We start from the raw sequence: 10,841 nt of genomic DNA, 5'->3' as shown, positions 1-10,841 counted from the left end.
GGAATCCATAGGCGTCCAGAAAAATGTTGTCCTGTCTCGTCTAGAAATATATTCCGAGCTATATTCCTATTTAGTTGACGATATTCTCGAGTTTTTTGTAAATAATCTTCCCGAAGTGCGACTATACGTCGTGATTCCATAATTACCACACAATTGTCAAGTTTATATGTTTAAAACCGCATTTTAATAAAACATGTAAAGTATCTAAAGATTTATAATTCAATCGCTTAATTTATCTCGAATTATGTTTAAAGTAGAAACTTTATTTTCTTTATAGATATTATAAATTGTGTACCGTATTACATCTCTGGTAAAATATTCTTTAATTTTATATTTTTCCGTTTCTTCTTTGTACCGTGATTAATAACGTCTCCTTCTTTAATTACGCAATAAACTGTCGTTTTTGATATCTTAGTTAATTCGCTAATCCGTTTCCTAATTTCTTTATCACATTGTTCACTATTTTCTCTCTTAAAACATTCATACACATATATTTAAAATAATACGTTGACTTGGTACGTCTAAATCTCTGTTTTGAATTTGTTTCGACGCTTTGGACAAAAACCGGCTCGACTATTTGGGGATTTTCCCGGGTTATTTCGTTATGTTCCGTTTTAAAGGGTCTCCAGAAAGCCATGCTAAATTACTAGATAATTACATATATAAATTTATTTTAATAACTATTATCCTTTACTGATTACGACATGAACAAATATTAATATTAACTAATAATTAATAATACGTATTATACCAACAATAAATATACCACGCCAAGCACTGCTCTCTACGGCACTGACAAAGCTAAGTGAACCGCGTTTGACACCAAACTAATTATAGGATACTATGCAAAAAATTATTTACGACCTAGTGGACCAATATCGGTTTGCTTTGACCACCAGCGCGCCGCCGTCGATTCTACATAAGGCGGACTGGTCTATCAATACCGGACTCGCCCAGTGGCTACTCGAGTATAAATTAAGAGACACATCATGGCTAAAGCATAGGAAGAAATTTCAAGAGAAGTGCAGACGGACCTGTGCTTTAAGATTGACAGGTTCCAATTGATATCGTAACAACTATACTAACAATATATCATGCCGCGGAAATTAAATCGGCGTGATATTGAAACAATTATTTTATTGTTATTTTGAGATCTATTCTAACTGAGAAAAGTCCGCCATTTAACCACTGAAACCTTCCACATTGAACTGCCAATTATTCAAAAGGTACGAACTTGGAGACTCTAATGTTGGTTGAAAACTGCAATAACCTCGATCGAATCGAAAAATTGCTAAACTTTTTGAGATATTTTGAAATTTGCGCGACGTATTTTCCGTACTTTGAACGTGATCGAAAAGGTGTGTAATTATAATCGTCTGCCTTAAAAATATATTTTATCAGGACGTAATCTTATTACAAAATTATTTAGCGGGAGAGGATTTATTAAGAAACCAGCGACTTCAAAAATATATTTGCTTCTATAATTGATGGAATAATCACAATATCGCAGCATTTTTTACAAATTACTTTTATAGTTATAATTATTTGTTGTAACTTAAACGACGAATTTACTATTACAGTGTCTACTTTCTTCAGACTTTATACCGAGCGATCCAGAATGATTGAAGTCACACGTAAATGCTACCAAAGATATTAAAATTTACTTCTACTGTTCGCCGATTGTGTTTTTTATTTGAATTTACCGTTAATATTCTAAATAATCAGCATTTTTCAACGCTAATCATTTGTACACTGTTAGTTTTGTGGTGAGGAAGCAAATACTGATGGTTTCTTCGATATAAAGCACTTGAACTGTTTTAGGTCAGAAAATGGTTTTTTCCTTAGAAGACGATTTTATTGCAGAGGCCTACTTTCGAAGTGGTCAACGAGATGACAATGGATGGAATTATTCAATCCATTAATGTTTTTTTGCAATTTTGAGGTTAATAATAATAATATCTAAATCATTATTATTTAATTCATACTTTTAACAAGTTAATAAACCCCTCAAATTAATTAGTGTCAACAATCTGCTTCTTGTATTGTTTATTTGTGATTAAAATGAATATGTGACCCTATTGCCACTGCACTTAACCCACCATTGAACGAAGTAAAGCACTGTCAGTGTTGGCAATCACGAAGAGTGAAAATAATAGGAGAGCGGCACACAAAATATTTGTAAGTAGCGGCGCCATCGATCATTCTGGATCTCTATGTATATGTTTACGGTATACAGTTCCAAATGCCAACAACTCTAGTGTTATAAGCAATCAGCCTTATATTGGTTATAAAAAACCTAAATACGTCTGGTATATTAAAAAAAGATCACATTTATCTTGTAATAGTCAAATAAAATAGCAGTATTTTTTCTTGTAGATGCTAAGTATATAAATTTGCATTTAATTTTTGATTTCAAGAAAATATAAACTGGTATTAGTAACTTTAAGGGCTTGGATTTGTTTTCACCCCATTGTTTTCATTTGTTTTCTTCGAACCTTTTAAAGATTGCTGAATTTGTTCGAGAGTCTTTCCTTTAGTTTCCGGTATCAAATAAATTGCCAAAATTGTTGACACAAGACAATTTACAGAAAATAGTAGGAACGGTGAATACAGACCAAAATTGGTAGTGAGTACATGAAATAGTTTGGTAATTGTACAAACAAGAATCCCAAATAGTGCAGTTAAAACACTTAAACCCTTGGCTTTAACGCTGGCAGAAAACAATTCACCAAGCATCAATGTGGGAACAACTCCTAAACCAAATGAGTAGAATAGTACAAAAATCATCATTCCAGTTATTGGGATCCAGTTCAGGAACTTTATATCTATCTGAGTTTCAAATTGGTCTATATAGAAATAAACAGATTCTATAAGTAATACTATACCACAAGTTGCCAAAGAAACTATATACGACAGTCTTCTCCCAAACAGGTCCAAAGTGTAGCCACCTACAAGATTCAAGATGCAAAGCGTACCAACAAATATCATAGAAGAGACTTGTGGGCTTAAGTTTCCTCCAGATTTTTGAAAAATGTATTGCGTATACACAACAAATACCGATATACCACCGAGCTGTTGTGAAATTCTTAAAAAAACACCAGCAAACAAAGCTTTCCTGTTGCTATTAATGGTAAGTAAATCCTTCCAAGTGCCAGATTCCGACATTTGCCGCTCCACGTCGGCTTTTAATAAAATAAAGTCTTCCTCAACGTCATGTTTCTTTCTCAGCCACCTCAGTGATTCCCTGGCTTCTTCAAATCTCCCCTTCATGATGTAAAAATAGGGCGATTCAGGCATAAAGTAGAAGAGGCTGATATGAATCACCGGGAAACAGATGCATATATAAGATGTCTGTTTCACGTCGCAGTAACTACCTATCGCTGTGATTGCGAATTGGCCCAGGTAAATGGCAAAGTTTAAGGCATTCCCCCATACTCCTCTGACTTTAGGCGTGGTTATTTCTCCGATGTACATCGGCACAGAAGCGAACATCAGTCCGTCTGCAATTCCCGCGACAAGCCTGGACGCGTAGAACATCCAAACATTTGTTGCTGTAGCGGTGAGAATCCAGGCAATAATGTGCGGTACGCTGTTTATGAGTATTGTGGGTTTCCGTCCTAGTTTGTCATTTAAATTTGAAAAGAAGATGCTCGTTAGGATCATCGAAATGGGCGGTATAACGGTGAAATATGAGCCTTCTTCTTCGGATATGTCGTAAATACTTTTGTCATTTATGATTTTTAATAGGAATGGCGAGGACCAACTGAAGAATAAGTCACACGTAAATGGAACCAAACACACTGAAAAACAAAAACAGAATTTGTAAATGGCATTTACATATCACAGGCAACATTAAAATTTAAATAATGGTATAATTTTTAATAAATATGGAGAACTATTAAAAATTTAAAAACTTCAAGTGGTTGGCAACTATAAAAATATGCATTATGGTTTTCCTTTTTTGAAGGAATTTAATTAAGATTTGAATAGTTTTATAATGTTTTAATATTAATAAATTATATTAAATAATAAATTAATTAATTTATTGTTAAAAGGCAATAATATAGTATATCAGTCAAGAAACAACCCAATTGAATGAATGAAATGAATATACAGGGTGAGTCATTAATAATGGTACACAGCCTAATGACAGATTGTTAACGTGTAAATATAGCGATTGAGCCAAACATGCCTTAATCAATTGTTCATGCTCATTTTTGTTCTACAGGGTGTTAAAAGTTGAAAAAATATTTTCTTTCTTTATCTACATTTTAAGTATGTATGGACCGATTGTTTTGAAAAAAAGTAGTTTCACGTTTTTTGAGGAGGCAAATACGAATATGCAAATAGTGTTGGGGTCATGTCTAGGGGGCACTAGTTGTACTGTCCTGTCAATGTAAAAATATGTCTAACTTTTTATGTTTTACAATTTTGAATTTTTTAACTAGAAATTGTAATCAATTCAATTCTAAATAAAAAAAGTATACTTGTTACAAATCGATAAACTCAACTGTTTTCGAGATATAGACATTTTAAGTTTTTGAGATTCGACGGGAATTAAATTATTTTTTCCAAAGTAGTAGGCATGGACATAATAAATTGACAGCTGTCACTACAATACCATATTGTTTTCTACTCAATTGGATTAAGAAGTAGTTTTTTCCTTGTCGTTATTTTTTAGAGAAGAGCATATCTTAATAAAAGGCTAAGAAAGTGCATTGAAGTTGCTGGTAGTTAATAATTTGTTAAGATATGCATAATAAAATCTTTAATTGCTGTAATGTTTGTCTTAATTCTTAATTCAGGCTTGGTATCTTAAGACCTGCTAATTTTCTAATTTAATTCCCGCCGAATCTCAAAAACTTAAAACGTCTGTATCTCGAAAACGGTTTAGTTTATCGATTTGTAACTAGTACACCTTTTTTATTTAGAATTGAACGTAGTTCAATAATTTGTAGTTAAAAAATTCAAAATTGTAAAATACAAAAAGTTAGACAGATTTTTACATTGATAGGACAGTATAACTAGCGCCCTCTAGACGTGACCCCAACACTGTTTGCATATTCGTATTTGCCTCCTCAAAAAACGTAAAACTACAAATTTTCAAAACAATCGGTCCATACATACTTAAAATATAGATAAAAAAGAAAAATATTTTTTCAACTTTAACACCCTATAGAACGAAAAGGAGCAATAATTGATTAAGGCATGTTTGGCTCAATCACTATATTTTGACGTTAACAATATGCCATTAACTATGTACCATTATTAATGACTCACCCTGTATAACGTCTTCAACGCAGGTGTGAATGACAAAAAAAAGCAAAAATCTTAGAATTTGTAAAAAATATGTATATTCTTGGAAATTATCTCAATTATTCATGTAAAAATATTATAGGATTTTTTTTTGGAAATGCAATTTTAAAAACAATGTAATTATGAAAAGTCCAAAAAAATCGGTGTAGGAAATTTTTATTTTCTGAAAGACGGTAATTTCTTGCAACATTATGTTTAAAATTGCATTTCTAATAAAAAATTAATATATTTTTTGTGGCAAATAGTTTTCCAATTATTTTTTATTTATTCAAGTTTTCGCAGGTTTATTTTAAACTTTAAAAATAATGATTCAATGGGAAATTCTAGGTTCTTAGTGACGGTGTTTTCCAGTATCTACACCACTGATTGGCAGATTTGTAAAGCAACTTAACAAATTTTTGCCCATAATTACTTAAATCACTATCCTAAGTTTCACGAAGGAAATTAAGACGTATTTAAATAAATGTAATATACTTATTTAAATTTCAACACTCTGTATACACGTGCATAAGAACTAATTTTAATGATTTATGACCTAGAATTGCCGTTAATGTTTGGCTTCGACAGACATTTGTCTAGTTTTTCCCTTGTTCATTTTGTGTTAATTTTGAAGACAGAAATCGTTCTTTACAGTTTAAGTACCATAATACAACTGTTATATTCTACACGTTCGAGTGAAAAAACGTTTAATTATAAATACATTGGGACATTTAAATATTTCTCTTAGAAGCAGATATAGTAGATAATTGTAACTGCGAATATTAATCTGCTAAATTTAAACAGTTTTAGAATCCTGTGACCTCTTTGATTTACCGAGATACTAACTTTACCTTACTAATCCACTTGTACACAATACTAAAAAATTATTCACCTCATAACTCTCCCATTTTTTGTACTGAATTTTATACTTTTATTATTCTCTGTGCGACTCAGGGGTCTTAGTCGATTATAAGCCTCCGATCTAGTTGTCAAAATTTATCATGTGCAAGTGCAATTCGTCGAGCAATTATATTATAATTTAATAAAGATATGATTTATGGTCACTGTACATCTGTGTCAGCAATACACATTTTATAGCCAATATTCGCCTGTTTATCTGCCACATTTAGTATACAATGTACTTTTAAAGTAGTTTAGAGTTCCAACAACGAATAAACCACATTTGTTTCAGTATGACTTTGATATTAAAGTTCATGCCCCAACTTCCCTAAAATCACGCAAAAAGTCAATATATTTATTATATTGTACTTAATGGGGTCTATTTACAGTACGCGCTTAAAATATGGAAAAAATTCAGTAAAAGCGAAACAAATTTTTTTTGGGAAAAATCCTCGAACAGGTCGATTTTTAATTTAAAAAATACATATTTTAGCATAAAAGGCGATTTTCAACCGTCATTTGTTTTCGAGTAATGACGTCATCGACATTTTTTTTCTTGATTCTGAAGGATCGTTTCATTGTCGATCCGACAGTATTAAAATGTTGCCATCTTACATAGGAGTAAATGACGATTGAATGTTAGAAAACCCAAATCAACTAAAATAAAGTAAAGACGTTATACAAATTTAGTTTTTCGAAATGCCTGAAGTTTTTTATGGATCACGTAGGTGTAAATCTTTACAAAATGTCCCTGTCATACCGACTTTCTAAGTATTGTAAGCGAAATAAAAATTATTGTTGAATTTAAAGTATTATGCACATTTAACTGTCACACAAAGAATTGAAATTTTAATTCTTATCGGATGCGGGGATAAGACTAGAACGCAGCAGGAGGTTTGCGATTTATTTAATGAAAAATATCCAGATCGCCGTATCAGCCGATCAACAGTGAGTAAGATAGAATCTAAATTTAGAGAAACTGGCAATGTTGTAGATATTCCAAAACCTGGACGTCCAAGCGTTAGTGAAGATCACAAACAGAACATTTTGATAAGTATGGTAGATAATCCTCATAATACTTCACGATTGGTTGCATTAAACAATGAAATTAAAAAATGAAGTTTTGCCTCAATGGTACAGTGAACCGTCAAACTTGCAGGTATTGGAGTCGGGGAAATCCTCATTGAATGGCGGAGACACATACCCAACACCCACAGAAATTAAATGTGTGGGCTGGATAGTTGACAACAGAATAGTAGGGTCTTTCTTCTTTGAAGGAACCCTTACAGGAGAAAGATATTTAGAGTTTTTACAAAATGACCTTGTCCCAGCGCTTTGCAGTAATTTTTCCTAACGATAATGACCCTGATATTCCTGATGACACCATATGGTTTCAGCAAGACGGTGCACCTCCGCACTATGCGCGCCCTGTTCGAGATTTTCTGGACAATTGTTTTCCTAGGAGGTGGATCGGCAGACGAGGACCTCGAGATCCCCAGATCTTACACCCCTGGTCTATTTATTATGGGGCTACTTAAAGTCCAAAGTGTACGTTAATAGACCACATAATTTAGAAGAACTCCAAAATTATATTATTGATGAAATACACAGAGTTACCCCAGAAATGGTTCATAATGTGCAAGAAGAATTTATACACATACTTGCGTATTGTCAAGAAGTCGGTGGATGGCAATTCGAACACCTAATTTAGGTAGAAAACTTAATGAATTGTATTTGCTTGACATAGGAATTGTTATTTTTTTAATGAATAAAATTTACGTTTTCTAACATTCAATCGTCATTTATTCGAAAACTTTCCTATGTAAGATGGCAACATTTTAATACTGACGGATCTACAATGAAACGATCTTTCAGAATCAAGAAAACAATAGGGGGTTGCTATTTAAAAAAAATGTCGATGACGTCATTACTCGAAACCAAATGACGGTTGAAAATCGCCTTGTATGCTAAAATATGTATTTTTTAAATTAAAAATCGGCCTGTTCGAGGAAAAAAATTTGTTTCGTTTTTACTAAATTTATTCCATACTTTAGGCGCGTACTGTATTTAAAAAATCCATATTCTACGCGCTGGATATGTCATATTAGTCCAATTAAATGGACCTTTAAATCGCAATTTTGGTCAACTTGCCTGAATTTTTGATATAGGTAAGTTAGTTTGAGGTATAATAACAATAAGTCACAGTAATTTTTTTTCAACCCCCGGCCAGGGGTGAAAAAAGATAAAATAAAGGGGGTTTTCAAGACAACTCAAAAAGGGTAAGAGCTATAAAAAAATTTCTTATAAAAATGGTCCATTGACTTTTTCTTGTACTATTAAAATTAACAAATCGAGGTGACAAAACAGCGTTACCTGGACGGAAACCGGCAACCGGCACTTCGCTACGAGAACTAGAAGAGCTCCAGAACCACTCCGGAGACCCCACCGAAGACCTGAGACCGCCATCCGAATCCGAGGAATTAGCCGCCAGGAGCAGCAATCCGGAAAAAATAAGTACATAAATTGTATTTTCCTAGTTCTACTTATCCTGTATTGGTATAAGTCCTGCCGAGTTTGAACTGCTGGACTACTACTACTACTCTTATGTTTTTCGAAAAAAGCCTGATTTTCAAGTAAAACTTAAAGAACTTTTTTAGAACAATGTAATTATGAAAAGCCCAAAAAGTCATTGGTATTGGATTTCTACCTTTTCCGAAGAATACAAATCTCCTAAAAAATTTAAAGCTGCTACGCCTACAATTTTGTTGGTTACTGTTACGTAACTATAAGTTTAGAAAATTTCTGAAATATTTAGTGATAGTGAATTAATTCACATCTATCACGAAAACTATCGATTTGCAGATCCATGTTTATGTAAACGTTTCGACCTATAATCAAATCTATTTTACCATTTCATAATACACTAACAGTGATATTGAACAAATGATATTGACAACAGTTGTCAACATCATTTCAATTGTACTAATAAATGTTCATACATTTTTGTTAGAGAATTGAAAAGTAAATTTAACTCCTAATAGACACTAAAACATAAATATAGTGATACACATACACAATCCATCTTTATAGATTCCGGACAATTTAGATAAAGAAAAAAATAACAATTCCTTACCTATTAGGATCGCTAACACTTGTGGCCAAGTTTGTCCATCGTTATTTATGCCTTTGACATTTTTCTTTTCTGCAACCGCCATCGTCAAAGCGAATATATCACTACAGCAACAGAACCCACCTCAAACATTTTTTATTTAACATTTACCTGCACTTGCTAGGAACTTAAAATACTATTTATCTTTGTTTACCAAGCTTTACGGTGGTCTTTGTTCTACAATTAAGCTTAGATACGTAATAAACAATAAGCTTTTTTGATTTCATCATGTTTTCTACCTACACGTTAAAAAATGATATTATTTGAAAGACAAACATTCATTGTGTATTTAACTATAATGAACGTCGTAAAGGTAATTAATTGGGGTCTTTAAATAGTTCTCATTTCTGATATAGAGATCATCAAATAATAAATGTAAAACTATATGGAATCTTGTAAACAGAGAGACAGACAGGAATAAGAATAGAAAAAAGAATATCACTCTAAATGTTGACGGTAACCTTTGCTCAAACTATTATAAGCTAGCCAACGTCTTTGTGGAACAGTTGCAGAAAAAATGTGCAGTCACTTTGGTGATCGCAAATCTACTAGTTGTGCTACCGATGTAATGCTAAATAACGCTTTTTTCTTTATTCCTGTTGTTGGAAAAGATATGGATTCAGTGATACGTAGAAAAATAAAATTACCACAGTAACGGATCCTTTATCAGTAAGGTTGGTTAAAAAAATCTCTATATAGTTGAGCATATTGCTTTTTTAATTAATCTTTCTGTAAGCAGTGGTCACTTTCCAAAAGTCCTAAAGAGATCGACAGTAGTTCCCATTCATAAAAATAATGATCCCGGGAATATTGCAAACTGTAGGCCTATATCTTTGCTGAGCGTGATCCCCAGAATATATGAACGCGTAGTTTTCGCTTTTATTGATAAGTATAACAGTGTCAAGTTGCCAATATGGCTTTCGAATAGGTAAATCTACCCTATCAGCCGCATGTAATTTTACTGAACAATACACTCAATACCTCATTTGTTGAAAGCAAATTATATAATTTGAGATTTAGGGGGATATTCTTAAATTAGTTGACCCACTATTATTATCATTATTATTATCGTAATCGTAGTCGTTATCGTTATCGTTATCGTTATCGTTATCGTTATCCTTATCGTTATCGTTATCGTTATCATTATCATTATCATTATCATTATCATTATCATTATGATTATTATTATTATCATTATTATCATTATTATCATTATTATCATTATGATTATCATTATCATTATCATTATCATTATCATTATCATTATGATTATCATTATCATTATCATTATCATTATCATTGTCATTATCATTATCATTATCATTATCATTATCATTATCATTATCATTATCATCATCATTATCATCATCATCATCATTATCATTATCATTATTATCATTATCATCATCATCATTATCATTATCATTATCATTATTATCATTATCATTATCATTATTATCATTATCATTATCATTAT

At 32.1% G+C, this 10,841-nt stretch overlaps 1 protein-coding gene across 1 annotated transcript; it reads right to left on the bottom strand.

Annotated features, from left to right (window-relative positions):
- Positions 1–1,456: 1,456 nt before the first annotated feature.
- On the bottom strand, positions 1,457–9,440 carry LOC108903609 (facilitated trehalose transporter Tret1-like). Its single transcript, XM_018705843.1, has 2 exons — positions 9,329–9,440; positions 1,457–3,800 (listed from the first exon to the last, which is right to left on the bottom strand). The coding sequence occupies exons 1-2, from the start codon at positions 9,408–9,410 to the stop codon at positions 2,443–2,445; spliced, it is 1,440 nt and encodes a 479-aa protein (XP_018561359.1). The 5' UTR covers positions 9,411–9,440; the 3' UTR covers positions 1,457–2,442.
- Between the last annotated feature and the right edge of the window lie 1,401 nt (positions 9,441–10,841).

The sequence above is a fragment of the Anoplophora glabripennis genome, unplaced genomic scaffold (genome assembly GCF_000390285.2).
Source record: "Anoplophora glabripennis isolate ALB-LARVAE unplaced genomic scaffold, Agla_2.0 scaffold10, whole genome shotgun sequence".
In the NCBI taxonomy this organism is placed as follows: domain Eukaryota; kingdom Metazoa; phylum Arthropoda; class Insecta; order Coleoptera; family Cerambycidae; genus Anoplophora; species Anoplophora glabripennis.
Note: the sequence above shows the minus strand (reverse complement) of the source record. Positions and strands in the feature narration are given on the sequence as shown.